Source organism: Notamacropus eugenii, chromosome 1 (assembly GCF_028372415.1).
Source record: "Notamacropus eugenii isolate mMacEug1 chromosome 1, mMacEug1.pri_v2, whole genome shotgun sequence".
Lineage (NCBI taxonomy): Eukaryota > Metazoa > Chordata > Mammalia > Diprotodontia > Macropodidae > Notamacropus > Notamacropus eugenii.
Window position 1 is genome coordinate 175,923,922 of NC_092872.1, and position 12,785 is coordinate 175,936,706.

Consider the following 12,785-nt stretch of genomic DNA (forward strand, 5'->3'; position numbering starts at 1 on the left):
TTCACTTGAAGAGAAATCAAGATATAGTTTGTGTTTATATAACACAAAACATTTAACTATTACCTATCTTTTTCTTAATATACTAACAGTTTGCATGTTAAATAGCTAAGAACTAGTATTTATATAGAGCTTTAAGGTTTGCAAAGCACTTTATATACGTTAACTCATTTGATCCTCACAAACAATGATGTAAAACAGGTGCTATTATTATCCTTATTTTACAAACAAGGTAACTGAGGCACAGAGAGATTGACTTGCCCAAGATCATATAGACAAGGAGTGTCTGAGGAGGGATTTGAACTCAGATCTTCTTGACTTCTGTACTCTATCTACTGTATCACCTAGCTGTCTATAGTTATCATAGGTTCAATCCAATATGGTCATTAACATGGCAGCTAGGTGATACTGCAAAGAGAGCACTGGGTCTACAGTCATTAAGACCTGAGTTCAAATTTGACCTTTCATCCTTACTAGCCAGGGGACTCTGAGCAAGTCACTTAAATTTCTGTCTGCTTCAGTTTCCTCAACTGTAAAACGGGGATAACAATAGCAACTACTTCCTAGGGTTGCTATAAGGATATGAGATGATAACTGTAAAGTACTTAGTACAGCATCTGGCATACAAAAGGCACTTAATAAATGCTTGTTTTCTTTCTTTCTTTCCTTCTTTCTTTCTTTCCTTCTCTCTCTCTCTCTCTTTCTCTCTCTCTCTCCCTTCCTTCCTTCTTTCCTCTCTCTCTCTCTCTCTCTCTCTCTCTCTCTCTCTCTCTCCCTTCCTTCCTTATTTCCTTCCTTCCTTCCTTCCTTCCATTCATCCTAAGATCACTCTGATAAGTCAGTGGGTCCATGACCACATTGCTATGAGCATTACCTCCAACAAGACTGGTCATAATCCACCCATGTCTTCTCAGTTCTGCCTTTTCTGATCAGCATCTTCTGTAAATCCTCCCTTGAGGATCTACCTAAAGCAATGGAGGTCTTTCTTTGCTTATTTTAATCTTTTGGGGATAGCAGTATAACATCTGGCCTATCGTTATCAGACCCCTAACTGATCTCTATCCTTTTCTAGACTTTTACTTCTTCTCACATGTAAATTATCAACAGTTAGAAGCTTTAGCTTATTTATGTCTACCATATGCTATATTTTGACATTCCTCTTCGAGTCACCTGTACATAGAATTCTTGTGATATCATAATGCTCCAAGACTTGTAGCTACATATTCTTACTGACAAAATTATTTTGAAGGGACAAGGTGTTGGTGAGGGTGGGTCTGGACCTGTGTTTTCATTGGTATAGAGAATTCCTAATGAGGAAACTCCTTCTACTGATTGACTGATCAATATTTATTAAATACCTACTATGTGCCAGGCAGTGTGTTAAGAGCTGGGGATACAAAAGGAGGCAATGCAAATTGGCAATGATTCTGTAGATTAGTGTGAGAGACTTTGTTAATCACTGAAAACTCTGTAAGCATAATCTACAAGAAATTAAAAGCTAACCTAATGGGTCACCCAGTATACTAATGTTTCTGGCAAGTAGGGTTGTTCAGAATCCAAGATCTCTTCCTTTTCATGAAAAGACATCAGAAAAGGATTGTTATAAAAGTAGATAATTTTTAAAAATCTTAAATATAAATGGTCCTGACAGTAACCACTAGGTGACCTCATCATTCATATCCCCCCCAAAAGTGGCTATTTATCCCAACCCTTTGTTTCTTGTTTCTAAACTAGTTCTCTGCCATGAAAAAATATCTATCCCTCTCCAATTCCTTGGTGACTCATATTTTCCCTTTTAAATAGACTTATGTGTAAACTTTTAAAAATTCACATGATTTACGTATTTTTAGGTGGAAAGAAGAAGACTGGGTTTCCCTATCTTGCCTAGACTGGAAGAACAGCAGCTTTTCAATTTAACTGCTGATTGGCACATAGACCATGAGACATGGTCCATTTGCCCCTCCTTAGGGATTCTGGTGTTCTGCTGCTCCTGGAGGCTCACCATATTGGCATTGGACTTGGTAGAGACACCTAATTGGCTTTAGTACTCACTACAGTTCAGTATTCCTGAGCTCAAACATTCCACTAGATTTAGCTACCCCAACAGCAGCGAATACAACTGCATGTCACCATATCTAAACATAATTTCAGATTTCTCCACTGTTTATGTGCATACTCATATATAACTTGAAGTACTCAGATTCAAATTATTTCCATTTTTTAAAAATATTTGAATTATATTGACTATATGATGATCAGCTATTACTTTAGTTTAAAACAAAAGAACTGACCTTGGAATCATTAGTTTATTTAAAAAACAGTGGGATTGCCTAGGGCCAAGGAATGTATGATAATCTACAAGGTGAACTGAATTTCAACCATAATTTGACATTTGGCCTGCGCTAGGATAAACAAACTTGCCCTCTTCTGCGGTCCCCTAGACAGATGATATTCAAACCAGCACATTGAGGAGTTGTGAAAAGAGAAGAGCTGACAACAGCTGGGATATCTATTGAGTCTGAAGAGTTCAGATCACTGTCGCAAAAGATTTCCAAATGAGAAAAAAACTGATAGAGACCTATTGAAGGGCTGCCTCCCTTCCAGGCTCATAGAAGATGACGAACTCACGTTGGTTCTTCTGAGGCTGCTGTTCTGGTCTCTTCCAGTTCCTGGGCTTGTTTAAACCATGGTAATTTGGCTTCCACTGGATTTTTTTCTAGGATAGGAACAATGTTTGGTTATTGCTAATTCATTAAGGATTCATATTGAATATACACAAGTTTTCTATTAATTTTTTCACCAGAAAAGGTTAAGTGGTGTAGACTCAAGTGGTTTCACTTAAACACAGCTCATCAAGTGGTTTCTGGAGTAAAAATTAGCTCAAATTCTGTTCAGTTATATTTTTTTTAAAACAACAAATTAGCAAAACAGGGAAGAAAAATCTCTGGCCAGTGTTTAGATAGACTCCCTAAATTACCATAAAATGTCTTCTAAAATGTGATATCAACTCTTGGTATTGTTTCCAACTTTTGCATTTTCAGTTAGTTATTCAGGATCGTTTCCCCACTAAAGTCTGATGGGGCATTCACTGTGGTGTATGGAAGACTCTGGATTCTCAAAGGCTAAGCCAGAAGATTGTATGCTTTGGCAAGTCCCAACAAGCTGGAAGGGCTTTGAATGTGGGCTCAGCAATGGACTTTGTGTCTGTCATCCAAGGACCAGTTTAGCTAAGTTTAGAAAGCAAAAGCTCATTTTCCTCACTAGAAGACTGGTTCCTGGATAATGATTTTTTTAAAACAATAGTAACTTGCAAAGACCATCTTCTTAGACAGAGGTGGTATACTCAGAGCCATGGCTGTAATCAGTCTGCAAAACTCCCAAGTGCAGGGAACCAAATTAAAATGTAATTGGGAAATGGTTAATCAAAAAAAAAAAAAGTAAAAATACAATAAAACGTAATGTTGATTTTTGGTTTTCTAAGCCAATGTATGGAGTATAGAGATATATTTCTATTTGAGTTTGACATTGCTGTGATCTTATACACAAAGGGTTTGTGATCTTGTGTAGCTGACACCACGGAAATACCTTCATCTCCGAGATCAAAGGACTTGGGTTCAAATTGTGTTTCTGATGCTTACTATGTATGTGGGACTCTGGGCAAGTCATTTAACCTCTCAGTACATAATGCAACTCTCTAAGACCCTAAGTTACAAAAATGTGATGACTTGCACTCACAGAGAGCATTTCCTGTATCAATAAGATCATAGGTCCAGTCCTACATGATCCACAATCAACAGGACAAATCACATGGAGGATGGGGAAGTAGAAGAGGGGGGCACCAAGGAGCTTTTGGGGAGTGAAAAGTTGGGAACTGTTGGGCACAGACTTGAATAATGGCATTTAACTTTCCTATAATGTCCCAGACAGCTGATGTCTATCAGCCCTCTGTAGGTGAGGAAGGCTTGAAGAAAGATTCCTCCCAGGGATACATGGGTGAGCAATTATCTTTCAGGTTCCTGCACCTTTGCAGTCTTTCCTCTGCTCTATCTCTGGGGGTTCTTTGACTCCTGTCTGGCAAATCAGTTCACACTCCTGGTCTAATCTTCTTGGCTTGACACATAAATATTCCCCAGCTGATGCTATGAAATGAATCCAGCAAAAGCTTCTCACTCAGATTTGGTAATGCTCCACTCTGCTCCCTTCTTGGTACTTATCACTGGCCCATTTCCCTTATTAGTGAACTTCCTGGCAAGGTCAGGACTTGGAGGAGACTTGCCCCTCACTAACCCTCTTGTGTAGCTGAGCTGTCTCTTACACACACACACACACACACACACACACACACACACACACACACACACACACAGAGGCATGCAGCACTTAGCATACTTTCTGGCATATAGCAGGTGCTTAATAAATGCTAGTTGATTGACCAATTGCTTCACATACACACATACCAGTTTTCTTGTCCATAAAAAGGGGATCCCAACCTACTTTACATGACTGTTGTGAAAGGATTCCAAAAATTAATGGTGAAAGCCTTTGAAATTTAAAATATCATATCAACACAGGGAGGAAATGTACTAAAATACATTCTCGCAACCTTTCTTACATAGAGAGTGAAAAGAAGCAATAGAATAGGAATAGTTGTTAGAATCAAGAAAATTTTCTAGAAAAAAAGAAACACAAAACTGGAGTTCTAGAAACATTTTAAGGGAAGTTCCAAGCAATGGGAAGTGAGTTTTAGTACTCAAAGTAATGATTAGGAAGGATCAGTGATTCTGAGCTTGAAAGGTCTTCAAGTTCATCTGAGCCAACATCCTCATTTTACAGATGACAAGACTGAGGCCCAAAGATGTTGAATAATTTTCCCAGATGTAGTTAACTGTGATGATCACACCTGGGTCCTTTGACTTTAAATCCAGGACTTTCTGTACTTCCAATGCCCCAGAACAGAATAAGTAACCTCCTAAGGGTCTGAGCTCTCTATCATTAAAAATACTACTAAGCTGATGCCTCTGTGGCACAGTTCTGACCATATTACCCCCTTTCTCAAAAATTTTCAGTAGTTCCTTATTAACTACAAGAGAAATTACAGATCTCAGGATGATACTGAAAGATCTCAACAATCTGACCCCATCCTGCTTTTTTAGTCTTATTTCGTATTACTTTCCTACTGGCATTCACTTTTCTGGTCACACTGTCCAGCTGGTTGTTCCCCCACTCTCCAACATTCAACCTTCTACCTCCATGCCTTTGCAAGGTCACACCCATGTCCAATCCATCCTCTATCCAGATGCCAAAGGGACAGTGCTGAAGTGCTCATCAAGTCATGTCACTCCCCTCTCGGAACATCTCCAGTGGATCCCTACTGCCTCTGGGTTCAAATATCTACTCCTCTGGTTTGGTGTTTTTTTACCATTTGGCTCCAGATCACCTCTCCAGGTATTTATATATCCCATGATTCACACTCCAATCTAACTAGCCTCCTTGTTGCTCCTCACACCTGACATTCCATCTCATCTCTCTAAGTCTTTGGACAGGTTGTCTCCACACCCCTCCTCACCCCAGGTTTGGAATGTTCTCCTTTGAACTCCTAGTTTCCTTCAAGCTCAGCTCAAGTAACACCTTCTCCAAAAGTTTTTCCTGATTTCTCTATCTGCTAGGACTTCCCCACTGAAATGACCTGGCATTGACCTATATTCTTGCATGCTAAGTACTATGGATACCAAAACAAAATAAAAAACATGTCCTGTCCACAAACTTATGTTCTTCTCGGGGACACAATATGTAAGCTTGTAAAACTATCCATGATTAACTGAGGAGATAGAACACTAACAACTTCAGGCATCATGGAAGGCTTCTTGCAGGAGGCAGACCATGAGCTGAGCCTTGACAGAGGCTAGAGATTCTAAGGGGTTGGGGTGAGGATGCAGTGCAATCCAGACATGCAGGAAGGCATGGAGGCCAGGGATGGAATGTCATGTTGAACGAACAACAAACTGGCAAGTTTGTCTAGAATTTTGTATGTGGAGAGGAGCAGTGTCAATTGAGCCTGTAAATGGAGGCTGGACTTAATTGAAAAAGGTTTTAAATGCCAAGCTGAGGAACATATATCATGTCCCAGAGGCAAAGAGGAGCAATTAAAAGCTCCTAAGCCAGAGAATCACATGGCCAGACTTGCGCTTTAGGTGGCTATGACAGACAGGGAGGAAGGAAAGAGAAACTGGAGCCCAATGAGAAGGCTGCTGCAGTAGTCCAGACAAGACTGAGGAAGTCCTAAACCAGCACAGCAGCTATGCCAGTGGAGAGAAAGGGATAGTCATATGGCAAGCCATGGAGGAAGAATATGTAAGAATGATCAACTGACTGAATATGGGAGAAAAAAGTGTCCAGGATGATAGACTGTGCATTTAGTTAAGTGAGTGGAAGGGCAGCAGGACCATCAACAGAAATAGGTGACCTAGGAAAAAAAGAGCATTCTCAAGGAAATATGCTGAATTCTGTTTTGGCAGAGGGATTGTGAGATGTCTGTGAAGCAGCCGTTTGTAGATATCAACTAAGGTATTTGGTGTTAAAGAACTGGGGCTCAAGAGACACGTGGGGTGGATACAGAGATCTGGGAGTCATCATTTATAACTGAACTCCTAGGAACTTATGAGATCAATAAAAGAAAGGATATGGAGAAAAAATGGAAGAAGGTCCAGGACAGAATCTTGAGGAACATCTGTGGAAAGGCAGTAAAGCATGGGTGATTATCCAGCAAAGGATATACTGGAAGAGGATCAAGAGTATCTTCATACAGGACTTAATAAATTTAGAGAATTATAAGGAAAAAGTAAAAGAAAACAAATTACCTTTTGGTTTATAACACGGGACAGGGATGATACATTCCTCTTTGATGTGTAACTTGAGTTGTGGATTGCAACCCCCAACATGCTGTCCATTATGGTTGATACAAAGGACAACTCGATATCTTAACCCTCGACCACATGTCACTGTGCACTTCAAGAAAGAAAAGTCACACAAAAACATTCATTTCTAACTCATGAAATAGAATTAATATCCCTGGCAGTGATTAATCTTTGTCTTTTGAAAGAAGATGTGATTTTTTTTTTTTTTTTGGAAATAGGCAAAAGTCAATCAAGGACAACTCTGATAAATACGTCAGTGATCAATGGCTATCATAATTTTGGATCACAAACCAAGCGTTTCTATGAAGTAATGAGAGTGGCTTTCTTGTAAATTGGCTCTGAAGATAACTCTCAAGGGAGGTTTAAAAATATCTGGAATAAGAACATCTACCATTAAAACAATTAACTCCATGCACAGCCTCTAAGGTGTCTATTTTAAGGGACAACTGTCACATGATTATGTAAGTTCTGATGTTTATTTTAAAATGAATTTTAGAGTCATACCTTACATTTAGTAAATCCTCTAGAATAACAGCTAATATCATTGATCATTTACTGAAATAGCAAATCAACAAAAAAGGCAAGCCTTTATATTTTATATAGAATTATGATGGTCAATACTTTTTTTTTTTTTTGGTAAAAAAAAAAAATCTGCCTGGATCTGACTTAACCACCTTTATATATGATATGTATTATCTCATTCAAGAAGACACGAAGGTATTTTGTAAGTTAATATAGCAATTCACTATACAAATACCTAATATAACACAATGAGATATAGGACCTACATTCCATTGTGTATTATACTATCAAATATTAAATATAACATTATTTAAGAATTGTGAGAGTAAGACTAAGGCCTATGGGACATTTAAAAAATAATATTCTTCAATTTCTGCTAATCCTAGTAGAGCTTCAACTTTCTGTGGACTCTCCAAAGATTCTGCCAATGGATGTATTAAATTCATTTCGAAGGGGGATTTAATTAATTAAGCTATTTTGTCGACTCATAAGGTCATTTCAAGGCCAAACTTCTCATTTCATACAAAAGGAGAGTGAGGCCAGACCTGAGAGAGAGATTTGTTCAAAGTTATAAAACACAGAAAATGGAAGAATTGTAATTTGAATCCAAATCCTCTGACTCTAAATACAGCATTCTGCAACTTCACCATCTATCTCAGATTCATTTTTTTCTGTTTATTCTCACTTCCTCCTCCATGGTTTGGGCTTTCAAGATCTCAACCTGAAACATTGTAATAATTCATCTTGGACAGTGGTACCAGATTTATTTTACAGGAACATTACTTCTATATCTTTGTTCCAATGATGGAGAACCTGTTTTACCTTTCTGCTGAATATTCAAATATCTACAGTTTGGTTCCATCTTACCTGTCCAATTTTATTGACTATTATTTTACAATCCATTCTTCTCCTCTGAATAATTTATTCTCTTTAGCCCAAAAATGTCAGGCTTGTTCCCACGGTCATACTTCTGTTTATCCTGTATTTCCTGCCAATAATATCCTCACATTTCTAAATTCTCCCCAATGCCAAGGCACAATCCTTGCTTCCTCATGTTTAAACTCTGGTCATTCCCAGTCTCTACACAACACTCACTGTCTATACCACCCACATTTTGGCACCCAACAGTATCTTGGATTTCAGTTGTTTTTTGCCTCTTCAAGTGCACTGTAAGTTATGTGGGAGCAGTGGGCCACAGCTTGATGCTACCTTTGTATTCCCCTTATTATGGAGTCAAAAAAGAGCTGGATATTGGGAAGAAATGGAATGCCACACAATCTCACCTGAGACCACTCCATAGCAATCCACTTGGGACAATCAAAGAGGTTGCAAGTTTGCATCACCTTGGGCTTAGGGGCATACATGCATTTCCATTCTTCTACTTGCAATATTTCTCCATGCATGGACTCTTCTACACAAACAAAGCTCCGCCTCTGGATCCCTCCACCACAGGACACCGAGCATGCTGTCCAAGGATTATGTTCCCAGCTCGGGAGCAAAAACAATTTAAAAAGAAGACATTACTTTAAAAAAAAAAAAAACATCTCAAGAGTATAATTTCACACTTGAAACCATAAAGACTAATATCAAGGATAAGAGAAACATATTCCGAGTGGGCACTTCACTTATTCCCAAGCATATGAAGAAATGGAAAGATACATAAATCAGTTTGCTAAAGCCTCTTAAGTCAATTTAGAATGACCATGAGAATGATCCAACTTGTTTCAAAACATGTTCTGGTTTTTAAGTAACAGGATATTCTTAAAACCCCAGGTGCACTTCCTGTAAGTGCTGCCCAACACATTCTGATCAACTCCAAGCATATCCGTAATTAAATTAAAATTCTAGGTACAAGAATTACCTACCCACAAAAAGTGCATCTTGTCTTTTTATAGGCTCTATTCAACATTTTCTTTTGTATGAAAAACAGAAAATTTAATGAATTTTATAGATTGAGACAGAAAACTTCACTGAGTTCCTGGGACACTAAGAAGTTAAGTGACCTGACCAGTGTCAAAGAGTGTCACAGGCAGGACTTTTCCAGTCCCTAGGGCTTGCTATCTATACACTATAACACATTGCTTTTCATGAATTCATATATATGTAATAATATACTCACATAAACACAAATACAAACACATTTTATCTATCCATCTATCTATCTATCCATCTATGCATATGCATGTATGTCTCCTTCTTAAACATTTCTTCCTTTCTCTTTTTCTTTAAACTCTTGCCCCATTACTCCAGGAAAATATTTCTCCTCCCATCCCCCTTCACAGAATCTATTTTTCGCTGTTTTTGTTGTTCAGTCATTTCAGTCATGTCCAACTCTTTGTGACTCCATTAGAGGTTTTCTTGGCAAAGATACTGGCATTTCCTTCTCCAGCTCATTTTACAGATGAGGAAACTGAGGTCAACAGGGTTAAGTGACTTGCCCAGGGTCATACAGCAAGTAAGTATCTAAAGCTAGATTTGAATTCAGGTCCTCCTAACTTCAGAGTCAGTGTTCTATCCACTGCACCACCTAGATACCTGGTTGCATCTATAACCCCATTCCCTATCAGGGCCGATAAGTGCAATAGTATTAATTATTAATGATGCACTAGCATCAATATTCATGAAAATGGCATCACTATATGAAAATGAAAAAAATGGAAAAGTCTTTATGGAACAGCTACCATATCTGAAGTAGTATACTAGTCATCCTCGGTAGATTCAAGAACACACCAATACATATACCCAGTTGTCATTCACTTTATTTATTTTGCTTCGAAACAGACATTGTGGTGCAAGAAGAGGCCTATTACAGGCTAGCTAATCATGAAAAGGACCTTAGCAAGCCCTCAGCCTAACCCTTTTATTTTATGCGCAAAGACAGTGAGGCCCAGGAGGTAGGGACTTGTCCATGGTTAGTGGCACAGCTGAGATCTGAGCCTGAGCCCCATGATTTCGTGAAGATCCATCTAGTGCTCTAAGTGGAAAGCACATGATTCTTCTATCACAAAGCAATCACTCATGACTCTTAGCTGTATAGTTTCAGTCTCAAAAGGAGATCACAAATTTGATTTCAAACCATCACTGAGATGTGTTAGAATTTTATCTGTGATGGAAGTCTGGCTCTGGGAGAGCATACTTTCTTTGAAAGGAACAGAAGAGGTTAAAGGGAAGGGGTACAGAGGTGGAAAAGCATCACATATTAAAACTGTAACCTGCCTTTTGGGCCCACCCACAAATCAAGTTCCTACTGAATGGGTGGTGTTCTTAAGATTCCTTAAGCTCTGGTGGTTTTGGACTTGGTCTAAGAAAAACTATCCAGAGTGCTCCACCTCTCCTTGCTACTCCAGGTCTTAGGTGGTGTGAGGCTATTGTAAATGTTGGAGAGTCAGACCTAAGAGGGAATGGTTGAAAGGCAACCAGGAGATGACTGGCATGTTGGTGGAGGTTACCTGACTACATTGCTTCTTCAAATTAAAGATCTGGGGCACTCTGGGTACTTTCTCCCAGGCAAGATCAAAGCCATGAGAATTTGGGGAAAACAGTAATTGCCTGACCAGAATAAAGTAGTTTCTTGGCTTCCCTCCCCACTCCATGCCATTCCTCTGAAAGAGGGGACAAAAAAATAGAAAAAGGTATGCTCACATGAGGAAATTCAAGAGCTAGAGGGATAAGTACAGTAGACTGAGCTTGGGAGAAAAGATGTGCAAAGGAAGACAGAAGCAACATTGTCACAATAGCATTAGGCAACTAGGTAGCACAGTGGACACAGTGACTCTATCACTGTGCCTCTGGGAAAGTCTTTTAACTTTTCAGTCTCAGGGTCTTTATCTAAAAAGTGGGGCTGATACTAGCAACCTACTTCACAAGGTAGTTGTAAGGATCCAGTGAGATAACGTATGTAAGGCACTTTGCAAATCTTAAAATGCTATACAGAGGCTCATCAGCTACTCAGGTAAAATGACAAACAGGTCAGAAAACAGATCAAAACCTGGCCCAGAGATATAACAGTGACAAGAAAATGCAACGATCTGGACTCAGCCTTTCTGCCAAAACAGAGTGACTTGACTTACTTAAATGAGAATTTTATCCTTTAAAACGGGAGAGAATTACTATCCTCCATCAGCTTCTCATCCTAAATGAAGAACTGTTTGCTGGGATAGAAATAATGGGTACTTTAAGGAAACGTCACCTCTCAGTCTTAGAGCTTATAATTAAAGGGATGGAAAGGGGAAGACAATAACCATTTTGTTGTTGTCCAGTTGTTTTTCAGTTATATCTGACTCTTTATGACCTCACTTGGGGTTTGCATGGCAAAGATACTGGAGTGATTCACCATTTCCTTCTCCAGATCATTTTACAGAAGACGAACCTCAAGAGACAAACAAGGTTAAGTGACTTGCCCAGGGTCACACAGCTAGTAAGTGTCTGAGGTCAGATTTGAACTCAGGAAGATGTCTTTCTGACCTAGCTGTCTAATGAGCACTTATTATGTGCCAGCCTCTGCTAAGGATTTTTACAAATATTACCCCATTTGATCTTCACAATCACACTGGGGGTTGGGTGGTATTATCATCACCATTTTATACTTGAGGAAACTGAGGCAGATAGAAGTTAAGTGACTTGCCCAGGGTTACAGAGTTAGTAAATGTCTAAGGCTGTATCTGAACTCAGATCTTCCTGATTCTGCATCCTATGCTCTATCCAGTGTACCACTTACTAGTTTTAAGAAGGAAAGAAAAGCCAGATATAATCTAACATATACTTTAGGTTCTAGGAGAACAGATTTCCAAGATTTCAGAGAAAAGATAAATTGGATCCTATGCTCAAAATTCTAAAGAAGAATTCAGCCTATAAAAGATGGGAGTTCTCCAAAATAAAATTCTACAGACACAAAAAAGAATTCTAAGAAAAAAAATGAAAGTACAATCTATTGAAAGGGACCAATGTGGATGCACAAGGAACTCTTCTACCAGCACAAATTTTAAAAAAGATGTGCAAAAAATGGAAGCACTGCCAGACACTGCTGAGTCTGGCACAACTCAAAAACGATTGAACGAGAACAGTAGCTGCAAAGGATGAATTCAGAAGTGAAGTGTGCACTGATACAAGCAGTGCCAGAAATACTAAAACATAAAATGAGCTCAGATGATTAGGATTTTTGAATTAATGTCCTGGCTTCCTTTAATACTAGAACATGACTATTTCTTTCTCAAACCTTACACAGTACTTTATTTATAATTAACATATATAGACTTTTAGTATTCTATTTGAAATTAGATTCATATGTGTCATGTCTCCCCTTAGTCTGTAAGTTTAATAAGGGCTGAGGTCATGTCTTAACCTTTGTATATC

General features: G+C 38.7%; 1 protein-coding gene across 8 annotated transcripts in view; it reads right to left on the reverse strand.

Moving 5' to 3' along the window:
* ADAMTSL3 (ADAMTS like 3) overlaps positions 1-12,785 on the reverse strand; it is a 562,343-nt gene that overhangs the window by 150,534 nt on the left and 399,024 nt on the right. For all 8 annotated transcript variants that reach the window (XM_072619353.1, XM_072619328.1, XM_072619322.1 and 5 more), the window contains exons 13-15: positions 8,717-8,921; positions 6,855-7,002; positions 2,626-2,713 (exon numbers count right to left, since the gene is read on the reverse strand). In XM_072619353.1, the coding sequence (XP_072475454.1) occupies positions 2,626-2,713; positions 6,855-7,002; positions 8,717-8,921 (441 nt within the window). The remainder of the gene's footprint in view (positions 1-2,625; positions 2,714-6,854; positions 7,003-8,716; positions 8,922-12,785) is intronic.